The sequence below is a fragment of the Plecotus auritus genome, assembly GCF_963455305.1.
Source record: "Plecotus auritus genome assembly, chromosome: 5".
In the NCBI taxonomy this organism is placed as follows: Eukaryota; Metazoa; Chordata; class Mammalia; order Chiroptera; family Vespertilionidae; genus Plecotus; species Plecotus auritus.
In genome coordinates, this window is record NC_137776.1 from 104354923 (window position 1) to 104367243 (window position 12321).

General features: G+C 53.7%; 1 protein-coding gene across 20 annotated transcripts in view; it reads left to right on the plus strand.

The window, feature by feature from the left end:
- The window catches only part of WNK2 (WNK lysine deficient protein kinase 2), a 116900-nt gene that overhangs the window by 31716 nt on the left and 72863 nt on the right, over positions 1-12321 (plus strand). For all 20 annotated transcript variants that reach the window (XM_080669838.1, XM_080669823.1, XM_080669825.1 and 17 more), the window contains exons 3-5: positions 9406-9578; positions 9801-10021; positions 11819-11976. In XM_080669838.1, coding sequence (XP_080525964.1) covers positions 9406-9578; positions 9801-10021; positions 11819-11976 — 552 coding nt within the window. The remainder of the gene's footprint in view (positions 1-9405; positions 9579-9800; positions 10022-11818; positions 11977-12321) is intronic.

The following is a 12321-nucleotide window of genomic DNA, read 5'->3' on the forward strand; positions in this document are numbered from 1 at the left end:
TATATATATAGACTAGGGGCCCAGTGCATGAATTCGTGCATCTTGAAAGGAACTGTGGGCTGTGAGGCAGTGGTGGGCACAGGGTGGGTCTTGGCCCATCCTCCATGCCCCCACCCGGCCCCTCCCACTGTGGCCCCTTGTCCCCTGTCTGCCAGCAGCCCCACTCCCACCACTGCTCCCATGTGCTGATGGTGCCAGCCCCGCTCGCACCTGCTGATGGTGCAGAGCGATTGGGGCCGGCACCAGCAGCGGGTGCAAGTGGGGCTAGTGCCGGCAGTGGGTGTGAGCGGCAGCTGCTGCTTTGATCGCCCCTCAGGAGCAGGGGGAGGTGGAGAAGCCCTGAGGGGCGATCGGTGCTGACAGCAGGTGCGAGCGGCGGCTCCAGTGTTGGCAGCGGGTGCGAGTGGGGCCAGTGCCAGCAGCAGGTGCAGGCGCCAGGTGTGACTGCAGCACACGGGAGTTTTCAGTAACTACTAGAGGCTCGCCCTGATAACAGTGAATGGTGCTCCGCCTTGGTCTGGTGCCCCCCTCACCTGCTCCACCATCTCACTGCGGCTGATACCCACCATGTTCTGTACTCTGCCGTCTGCTGCCGATGCCCACCATGTTCTGCGTGCACCCCCTGGTGGTCAGTGCACGTCATAGTGACCAGTTGTTCGGTTGTTCCGCCGTTCGGTCTATTTGCATATTAGCCTTTTATTATATAGGACTAGAGGCCCGGTGCACAAAATTCGTGCACGGAAGGAGGGGTGTCCTTCAGCCCATCCTGCACCCTCTCCAATCTGGGACCCCTCGAGGGATGTCTGACTGCCCGTTGGGATCGGGCCTAAACGGGCAGTCGGACATCCCTCTCACAATCCAGGACTGCTGGCTACCAACTGCTCGCCTGCCTGCCTTCCTGATTGCCCCTAACCGCTTCTGCCTGCCAGCCTGATCACCCCCTAACCACCTCCCTGCCAGCCTGATTGATGCCTAACTGCTCCCCTGCAGGCCTGGTCACCCCTAACTGCCCTCCCCTGCAGGTCTGGTCACCCCTAACTGCCCTCCCCTGCAGGCCTGGTCCCCCCCCCAACTGCTCTCCCCTGCAGACCTGAGTCCCTCCCAACTGCCTTTCCCTGCCGGCCTGGTCGTCCCCAACCTCCCTCCTCTGCCGGCTTGGTCACCCCTATCTGCCCTCCCCTGCAGGCCTGGTGCCCCCCAACTGCTCTCCCCTGCAGACCTGAGTCCCTCCCAAATGCCTTTCCCTGCAGGCCTGGTTGTCCCCAACCTCCCTCCCCTGCAGGCTTGATCGCCCCCAACTGCCCTCCCTTGCAGGCCTGGTCCCTCCCAACTGCCCTCCCCTGCTGGCCTGATTGCCCACAACTGCCCTCCCTTGCAGGCCTGGTCCCCCCCAACTGCCCTCCCTTCTGGCCATCTTGTGTCCACATGGGGGCAGGACCTTTGACCACATGGGGGCAGCCATCTTGTGTGTTGGAGTGATGGTCAATCTGCATATTACTCTCTTATTAGATAGGATAGAGGCCTGGTGTACGGGTGGGGGCCAGCTGGTTTGCCCTGAAGGGTGTCCCGGATCAGGGTGGGGGTTCCCTTGGGGTGTGGGGCGGCCTGGGTGAAGGGCCTGTGGTGGTTTGCAGGCCAGCCACGCCCCCCCGGCGACCCAAGCGGAGGCCCTGGTATCTGGGGTTTATTTATCTTCTACAATTGAAACTTTGTAGCCTGGAGTGGAGCCAAGCCTTCTGCTTGCTCCGTGGCGGCAGCCATTTCTGTTGGAATTTTTGTATCTTCTATGATTGAAACTTCGTAGCCTTAAGTGGAGGCCTGCCAGGGTGTGCGGAAAGCTTGGCTTCCTCCATCGCCGTGGGCAACCCTAGCCTCCTGCTCTTTCCAGCTCCGTGGCTTCCACCATTTCTGTTTGGATTTATGTATCTTCTATTATTGAAACTTTGTAGCCTTGAGTGGAGGCCTAGGCCGGCAAGGACAGGCGGAAAGCTTGGCTTCCTCCATTGCCAGGGAAACCCAAGCCTCCCTCCTGCTCTCTGTGGTGGTAGCCATCTTGGTTGGGTTTATTTGCATATTCACTCCTGATTGGCTGGTGGGCATGGCTGGAGGGTGTAGCGGAGTGATAGTTAATTTGCATATTACTCTTTTATTAGATAGGATAGTTCTGCTTTCAGCTCAGGAAAATGCTATTTCTTTATCTCCTTCTTCCTGATTCCTCTCCTTCCCTCTTAACTCCTGGTACATGTTGTCAGGACTTTCAGCTGGGTCTCCATGTTTTGATGTTTCTCTTCTATTTCTCACATTTGGTTTTGGATGTTTTCTTTTTATTTTTTTGACACTTGGAAAGTTGAGCACTGACTGACACATAATAAAACACATCTTAAGTGTACAAGCAGGTGTTCATATTGGGTGACTGCACCCAGTTACCTGCACCTGCCCCCCAGAGGCAAGCACTGCTCTGCTTTCTACCTCACAGTTCTGCCTTTTCTGGAGTTTGGGGTTGTGAGTGGAGCAGCTCTGAACCCTGTGTACCTGTCTTGTGTGGCTGCCTGTTTCTTTTTCTTGTGTGGGTACCTGGTCAGGTGTGACTGGGCCTAGAGCTGGGTGTGAACCTGCCAAAGCTTCTTTGTGGCTTGTGCCACCTGCACTTCCAACAGCCTTGTGCCAGAGGGCTCAGCTTCATAACCATCCAGGGTTGGGATGACCCTTCTTGGAATGACTCTGCAGATGGGTGTGAAGTGGGATCTTGTGATAGTAGTTGGATTTTCCTGATGACTCAGGATGCCAAGCGCCTTTTCATATGCATCTTTTGTGACATATATCCATTCCTCTCTCATTGTTATTGAGTTATAGTGGTACCATTATAAACCTAGTTATTAATAAAGGAAAGAAGCAAAGGGAAGGCTAAATATTATAGCCATTTGTTCAGCTTTGCCAGAAAGCTGCAGTTTAACACTCACCAGGGAGCCACCGGTCAGGGGGAGAATAGACACATGACCAGTAAAGTCTGGGTGGAATAGGGAAGGTACTGGCCGTCAGTCACACCTGGGAACAGGTCATTGGCCAGAATGGGCGTGGCCGCTGCACGAGTGGGAAGATTAGAGAGACTTAATCTCCTAAACAAAGGAGTTGTCCCTCTTGCCTTCCTGTGCTCCTGGTTCCTCAGGGGCTCTCATGGGCCTGTGCTCCTGCATTCACCCCTGTGGTTCACAGCCACGTGGATCCCACACACAATGGACTATTGGGCTGCAACTAGCCTGATGCTAAAGTGGACCCAATTCCAACATGGAACAGGAGCTCTGGACACTGGCTTTGCTTTTAGTTCTGAATCTGCAGCCTCACATCTTCCAGGACTGGATTAAGGGAAATGGGTCTTTAGAAACCCAAGGATTTGATTCCACGCAAATAAAAATCATTCATCCTCCCATGTGAGTCACAGAAAATTATTTTTCTTGAGATATCATAGGACATGACTCCCAGTACTCAATGGGGAAAGGAATACCTCACTTCCACTGCTAACAGCAGGAGTTCATATGAGTCCCATGTCAAATACTTGTTTTGGGAATAGTTTCTCTCAGTCTGTGGCTTGACTTGTATTTTCTTAAATATTTGATGAGTCAAACATGTTTCCATGTTATTATCTAGATTAAAGTTGACTTTTTGACTTGAAGACAATTATGCTAAGTGAAATAAGCCAATTTGAGGAAGACAAATATCACATGATCTCAACTCTTTGTGGAATCTAATGGACAGAATGAATTGGCCAACAAAATAAGACCCGAAGCATGGAAGTATGGAACAGACTGACATACCTCCATATGGGGGGGTGGGAGACAAGGAGAGATAAATCAAAGAACTTATATACTTCCTAGAGGCCCGGTGCATGAAATTCGTGCACAGGGTGTGTGTGTGTGTGTGTGTGTGTGTGTGTCCCTCAGTCCAGCCTGCACCCTCTCCAATCTGGGATCCCTCTCATAATCCAGGACTGCTGGCTTCCAACCGCTCACCTGCCTGTCTGCCTGCCTGATTGCCCCCTAACCACTCCCCTGCCAACCTGATCAACGCCTAACTGCTCTCCTATGGGCCTGATTGCCCCTAACTGCCCTCCCCTGCCAGCCTGGTCGCCCCAAACTGCCCTCCCCTGTAGGCCTGGTTGCCCCTAACTGCCCTCCCTGCCGGCCTGGTTGCCCCCAACTGCCCTCCCCTGTAGGCCTGGTTGCCCCTAACTGTCCTCACCTACAGGCCTGGTCGCCCCAACTGCCCTCCCCTGCTGATCTGGTCACCCCTAACTGCCCTCCCCTGCCGGCCCAATTGCCCCTAACTGCCCTCCCCTGCTGGCCTGGTCACCTCTAACTGCCCTCCCATGCCGGCCGGGTCTCCCCTAACTGTTCTCCTCTGCAGGCCTGGTTTCCCCCAACTGCCCTCCCCTGCTGGCCTAGTCACCCTTATCTGCTCTCCCCTGCAGGCCTGGTCGCCTCCAACTGCCCTCCCCTGCAGGCCTGGTCGCCTCCAACTGCCCTCTCCTGCTGGCCTGGTCCGCCCCAACTGCTCTCCCCTGCTGGCCATCTTGTGGCAGCCATCTTGTGTCCACAAGGGGGTGGCCATCTTTGACCACATGGGGGTGGCCATCTTGTGTGTTGGAGTGATGGTCAATTTGCATATTACCTCTTTATTATATAGGTTATGCATAGGCCATGGACACGGGCAGTAGGGTGGTGAAGACCTGGGGGGTGGGTAGGGGCTGAGCGGAGGTGTGTAAAGGGGAAAGAATGGGAGACATCTGTAGTACTGTCAACAATAAAAGAAAATAAAACTTGACTTTTTGTATTTAATGTTTCATTGGGTTACAGAATATCTTATTTTTAAAACATTGAGCTTTAATTTTCAAGAGCTCTTGATTGTTCCTTTTTTAAAACTGTTTTATTTATCTTTTCTTTTAAAATATATTTTTTATTGATATCAGAGAGGATGGGAGAGGGAGAGAGAGATAGAAAAATCAGTGATGAGAGAGAATCATTGATTGGCTGCCTCCTGCACACTCCCTACTGGGGATCAAGCCCACAACTCAAGCGTGTGCCCTTGACCAGAATCAAACCTGGGACTTTTCAGTACACAGGCTGACACTCTATCCACTGAGCCAAACCTGCTGGGGCTATTTATCTTCACTTTTGAAAAAATCTTTATTGTTGAGGGTATTACAGATGCCCTCCTCCTCTTCCCCGCTTTGTGCCCCTCCACCCAGTTCCCGCTCCTCCCCAGGTGTTCATCACCCCACTGCCTGTGTCCATAGGTAATGCATATATGCCTACTAGAGGCCTGGTGCACGAATTTATGTATGGGTGGGGTTCCTTGTCCTGGCCGGTGATTGGGGCTGATTGGTGGGGAGGGGGAGACAGCTGGCTGGGGGGAGTGACTGCAGGAGGTTGGCTAGCTGGGGGGAGGGAGGGACTGCAGGAGGTTGGCCAGCTGGCCGGGGGGGAAGGACTGCGGGAGGTTGACCGGCCGGGGGGAAGGGAAGGACTGCGGGAGGTTGGCCCGCTGGCTTGTGGGGGGGGGACCTTAGGAGTTTGGCCATCCGTGGCAGGTTGGCTGTGGGAGCGCACTGACCACCAGGGGGCAGCTCCTGCATTGAGCGTCTGCCCCCTGGTGGTCAGTGTGCATCATAGCAACCGGTCCTTCGGTAGCTTAGGCTTTTATATATAGAGAGGCTTTTATATATATAGATAAGATCGTTGGTTAATCTTCCCCGTCCCCCCTTCCCTCTGAGATTCATCAGTCTGTTCCATGTTTCCATGCCTCTGGTTCTATTTTATTCATCAGTTTATTTTGTTTATTAGATTCCTTATTTGTTTGATTTTTAGATTCAATTATTGAGAGCTATGTATTTATTGCCATTTTATTGTTCATATTTTTACCTCTTCCTCCTTCTTTCTTCTTTTTCCTTCCTCCTCCTCCTCCTCCTCCTCCTTCTTCACCCTTTAACATTTTATGTAATACTGGTTTGGTGGTGATGAACTCCTTTAGCTTTTTCTTGTCTGTGAAGCTCTTTATCTGACCTTCAGTTCTAAATGATAGCTTTGCTGGGTGGAATAATCTTGATTGTAGGTTCTTGCTTTTCATCACTTTTAATATTTCTTGCCACTCCCTTCTGGCCTGCAAAGTTTCTGTTGAGAAGTCAGATGACAGTCTTATGGGAGCTCCCTTGTAGGTAACTAACTGCTTTTCTCTTGCTGCTTTTAAGATTCTCTCTTTGTCTTTAACCCTTGGCATTTTAATTACAATGTGTCTTGATGTGGGCCTCTTTGAGTTCCTCTTGTTTGGGACTCTCAGTGCTTCCTGGACTTGTAAGTCTATTTCTTTCACCAGGTAGGGGAGGTTTTCTGTCATTATTTTTTCAAATAGGTTTTCAATATCTTGCTCTCTTCTCCTTCTGGCACCCCCCTATGCAAATGTTGGTATGCTTGAAGTTGTCCTAGAGGCTTCTTACACTACCTTCATATTTTTGAATTCTTTTTTCTCTTTTTGCTCTTCTGAGTGATTTTTGCTTCCTCATATTCCAAATTGTTGATTTGATTCTCAGAATCATCTACTCTATTGTTGAATCCCTGTGCGTTATTCTTTATTTCAGTTAGTGTATGCTTAATTTTTGACTGGTCCTTTCTCATGTCTTTGACATTCTCACTAAGGTCCTTGAAAGTCTCACTAAGTCCCTTGAAGTTCTCTTTGAGTCATTTGAAGCTCTCCTGAAGATCCTTAAGTAACCTTATAATCATGGTTTTGAACTCTGTATCCAATAGTTTGCTTGCTTCCATTGCATTCATTTGTAACACATTTCTTTGTCTCCACATTTTGGCTGCTTCCCTGAGTTTATTTCTATGTATTAGGTGGAGCTTCTAGTCTCCTGGAATTGGTAGGGTGACCTTGTGTAGTAGGTGTCCTGTAGGGCCCAGTGGTTCAGCCTCCACAGTCACCTGAGCTGGTCACTCTAGGTACACCCCTGTGTGGGCTTAGTATACAGGCTTGTAGTTGAACCTCTATTGCTGTTGGCCTGAAGGTCAATTGGCTGAGGACCAGTTGGGGCTACAGTGGAAGAGCGGCTGTATAGGAAGTACCCCTATGGAGTAGGACTTGCTTCAATGGGGCTTTGGTGCTCACTGAGTTTGCCCCTTGAGTGCATTGCTTGTGGATGTGTAGAGTTGTAATCTGGTGTGGTCTGAAGTTGTCCACCCAGTACACTGGCTCTAGGGCCTCCCAGGAAGTGCAAAGTCAGCCACTGCCTGGGGCCACCTGGCAACAGATACAGAGAGGTCTGCCGAGGCTGCTACTTGTATTGGGCTTATAAGTGCCCAGGTGAGGCCCACCTGTGAAGCAAGGCAGCTTGGTGCTAGTGCTGAGTCTTGGGCCTCTTGCTAATATGTTTGGGGCACGCTGACACCAGCTACTGCTTGTTTGAGAGATTTTAGCAAAGTCTGAAGCCTGAGCCAGGACAGGCCATTCATATGGAAAAACCACTGCAAACAGCTTGGGTGGGGCTGCAAATTGGATGGGGCAGGGTCTCAGAATCACCAGGGCAGAGTGAACAGTGTGTTCCATGCTAATGGAAACTCAGATATGTCTGCCAGTCAGCTCTGTGACACAGGAGGTCCCAGCACAGGAACAATGACCCTTGTGAGCTCCCTGATCTGGGAGAAAGCTGCCCCTGAGGTCCTGCTCCAATAACAGACAGTCTAGTTCCTCCCCGTATGTCCCTGGGTCCCCCCAAGCCTCCTGGTGCTGGAGCTCAGAAGGTGTGATTCCATGCAAGTCCATGCGCCTGGCCTTTTAAGAGGAACACCTTGTCTCCAGCAGCCTCTGTGTCACTCAGCTACAATCCCTGCTGGTTTTTACTGTCCAGAGTTACGGGAACTTCTCTTCCCAGCTCTGGAACCCCAGACTGTGTGTCTAGTGTGGGGCTGGGACTCCCTGCTCCTCACGGGAGGCCTTTACAGCTGAGATCTCCCTCCTGATTTAAAAACAGCACAGGTGGTGCTGGACCAGCCCATTCTGAGCCTCTGCCCCTCCTACCAGCCTCAATGTGCTTTCTTTGCTTCTATTGTTGTAGGGCTTCCATTCAGCCCAATTTCAGGCGGTTCTGGATGATGTGGTTCTGTCTTTTAGTTGTAATTTTGATGTGGTTCTCCAGGAATTTCGATTGCTCCTTTTTCAGTAAAGCTTGCTCTCGTTTATGTGTGTCAACCTCTTGGACTTTAGAGGACATGAGCTAGATGTTCTCGAAGTTGTCTTTGTTTTCTCCTGGTATTCCTTTGCTCTGTGGGTGCTCGTGCTGGCTGGTCCCACTTTGCATGGAGAGGCTGATGGGGGTTTGTGGGGAAGGGTGCCTAATGCTCAGAGCACCACTTGGGATAGAATCCCATAACCCGATGACCCCAGCCCCTCCCCACCTCCTCTCTGGATTTGTTGGAATCTTTATGCCGTTGGGCTTTTTTGGAAATATCCCAGGAGTCCAGACCTGTGTTTCCTTTCAGCTCTGATTTCTCCCACCGTCTGTCCACGTGCACCTCTTCTGTCTTCCTGCAACTCCTCAAAGCTCCTCGTTCCACTCACAGCTATGTTTCTGTTTCCCTGGGGCTCCTTCTAGTGAGAGGGCTGGGTGTGTGCTGCCAGGCTCTGTGGCCCGTTGGACTGGGACAGAGGTGACATTGGGGGCCATGTGGGAGAAGCGTGCTGGGGCCCGCGGAGGTGAGGCTAATCTGTGAGGTGAAGTTAGACGCAGAAGGCTGCTGGGACCGACGAGGCAGGGCCTGGGTGGTGGCAGGTGTGGGGTCAGGTGTAGCCTTTGGGTTGGGGTGCTGGAGTGTGTTCCCATGTGCTGAGGGTGTGGGTGCTGATGGCCCCAGGCCCTGCAGTATGTGTGCCTGTCCCAGCACTGACGTGAGTGTGCCTGGGACTCTGGCCTTCCTCCTTTGCCGTTAGCTCTGGTCTCTCCTGGTTTTCTGGTTGTCATTGCTGTGGTCATGAACAGGTCCTCAGAGTCCCATGTCAGTGCTTGCCTTTAGCAGCACTAGATCCCAGGTGTGCCTGGAGGCAGGCCTCAGGTGTGCTTAGGGAGGGGAGCATTGGCACTGCAGTGGCTGGAGGTTAACCAAGCCACACCCACCAGGGTAGAGATCTTTTTGATGAGCTAGGGGCTCCTTCTCAGGGTGGGGCCCCCTCTCCCTCCCCCCTCCCTCTCTCCCTCCCCTCCCCCTTCTATTCCCCTCCCCCTTGCCCCTCTCCCCCTCCCCTCCCTCTCCCTCTCCTTTGTGCTCCCTGAGCAAAAGGAAACAAGGGAGTGACCCCCCTGGGATCACCGGGCTCTGTGAAAGGCCGTGCCCCTGTCCCGCTCAGCTGTGCGTGTCTCTCTAGGACCGGAAGCTCACCAAGCTCGAGCGGCAGCGGTTCAAGGAGGAGGCCGAGATGCTCAAGGGCCTGCAGCACCCCAACATCGTGCGCTTCTATGACTTCTGGGAGTCCAGCGCCAAGGGGAAGCGGTGCATCGTGCTGGTGACCGAGCTGATGACCTCCGGGACACTGAAGACGTGAGTGCGTCGCCCGCCTGGCCTCCTGGCCCGCCAGGGCCTCAGGGTGGGCTTGGCCCTGGGTGCGGGGCCCACAGCAGCTGGTGGTCCTGCCTGGCATTTGGTCAGCACTCCTGTCTCACAGGGTGCCCTGTTGGGTGACAAATGCATGGCCCACCTCAGTGGGAAGCCCTTTCACATACGAGTAGCCGGTGACCTGCAGCCCCACTCCCTCCCTCGCAGGTACCTGAAGCGGTTCAAGGTGATGAAGCCCAAGGTGCTGCGCAGCTGGTGCCGGCAGATCCTGAAGGGGCTGCTGTTCCTACACACCCGGACACCCCCCATCATCCACCGGGACCTCAAGTGTGACAACATCTTCATCACTGGGCCCACCGGCTCCGTCAAGATTGGCGACCTGGGCCTGGCAACCCTCAAGAGAGCATCCTTTGCCAAGAGTGTGATAGGTAAACTCAGCTCTCCAGGGCCTTTTTGTAAGCTGTGGCCTCCCAGGCCTGCGTGGGGCTGTGGGTTGGGTGGTGAGGCTGGCTGGCGCCTGTGGGCTATGGCACTCAGGAGCAGGAAGGGGGAGTGGCCTCTGTAGGTGGGGAGGCGCCCCCTCCCCCCGCCCCCGGCATGTGAGGAGCCGAGGTATTTGGGGCCTGGAGTGAACAAGTGTTTGGGTGGGTGGGGTCTGGGGCTTCACTGTGGAGGCTGGTTTACTGGCTGTGTTTGCCTCTGCCTTTCTCTTCCTCCTCTGAGAGCCACTCTGCAGCCTTTCTGGCAGGAACCCTCAGAGGAAGGGAGAGGGAGAGAAAGAAATATTGGTTGGATGTCCCCTGCTGGGGATCAAGCCCGCAGCCCCAGGCATCGCCCTGACTGGGAATCAAACTTGCTACCTTTTGGTTCATGGGATGATGCTCAACCACTGAGCCACAGCGGCCGGGGCCCCGGCTATAGTCAGGGGGAGACAGGTGCATCTGGTATCTGAGTGTGGCCAGAGTGAGGTCCTGGCAAGCAGGGGGTGCTCTTTGTCCACGGGATCTAGGCCTCAGGCAGTGGGCCCTCCTGGCTTTGCCAAGAGAGAGCTTGGAGGGGCTTTGGGGCAGCTCTTTATGGGGTTCAAGACATCTGGAACACGCTAGCGTGCTGCAGGGCTTGACAGCTCCCAGGGGCCTCCATGCGACACCACAGAAATATCTGTGTAAATCCTCAGTTGAGGACATGTTTCCACTGTTTTGAGAGAGAGGGAGAGATAGAAACATCAATGATGAGAGAGAATCATTTATTGGCTGCCGCTTGCACTCTCCCAACCCAGGCATGTGCCCCGACCGGGAATCGAACCCGTGACCTTTCAATGCACGGGACGATGCCCAACCACTGAGCCACGCAGGCCAGGGCTGCGGTATAAACATTTTAAAGACACTCCCCCTCCCGCCATATGCTTTCTAACACAACAGCTAGTTCATGGTAGTTTGCATCTGCTTTTAAAGAACTTGGACCTTCAGAAAACCTCTGTCATCAGCAGGGAAGTTAAAGATCAGCCTCCCTGAAGAGGATGCCACTTTGTGTTTAGTGTGACAGATGCTCAGTTGGACTTGTTCTCACAAAACGAGTGTGATTATTAGCGCAAAAATTGTTACAGAAAAGTTAAAAACCCTAGACTAGCATCACTAAGGAAAACTGCTGTGATCACAGCTGCCAGGTGAGTCCCGTCTGTGCGCACGGCCGCACACCGTGAGGTCAGCGTGTACTCGCGTGTGTGTTTTGTGTATTTTACTCTGCCTCTGATAAGTCTTCACGGCCTTAAAATTCAGAGTGAACGTTATTTGAAAACCTGTGTGCTTAGAATGCACGAGCAGTCTCCACCTGGTACCTGCCAGCCAGTGGCCTCCGTGCTGCGCCTGTCCTGGTCTGCTGCCCACGCTCTGCTGTGCGACGTGCCTGTGTGGGATGTTTGGGCTTTTCTGGGTTTCTGCCATTTCAGCAGCTCTGTGGTGGCCACGGTTTTGTCTGTTCTGGTTTCCTGGGCCTGTGGAGGGGAGTGCGGGCTGTGCTCTGTCCCTGAGAGGCATCCAGCATTTCTCAGCTCTGTGGGCTGTTTCAGCCAGAATCAGGAGGGTCCTGGGCAGGTTTTCGGGAACCTCTGTCTACAGAACAGTCCTGTTTGAATCAGGATTCCGGGACCTGCTGCACAGCACATGGATAGGGGCGGGGCTCTGGGCTGCTGACCGCTGACCCTGCACCTGTTGCTCCCGGCACAGGCACCCCCGAATTCATGGCACCCGAGATGTATGAGGAGCACTACGACGAGTCAGTGGATGTGTACGCCTTCGGGATGTGCATGCTGGAGATGGCCACCTCGGAGTACCCCTACTCAGAGTGCCAGAACGCCGCTCAGATCTACCGGAAGGTCACCTGTGTGAGTGCCCGCTGGCGAGCGCCTTTGTGAAATCACAGCTGTTGTGAGAGGAAGGGCGCGCCGTGTCACAGATGGGAAGCAAGGAGGTGCCCAGGCCTCCGGGCTGTAGGTGGAAGCCACAGCAGCAGTGATGCGAGTGCTGGCAACAGTGCCCGCGGTTGCCAGGGCCTCAGCGCTGCAAGGCTGGAGCCCCTCCTCTGGGCCGTGCCAGGGGCTGTGGGCGTTTATGTCTTCTGGTGTGTCCCCAGGATTTAATCGGACAGACCACCCCGTTCTCCCTGTGCAGCCGTTCTGCCTGCGGGGAGCACCGGGGGAGTGTCTAAGGCAGCGCAGCGGGGCGTGCCT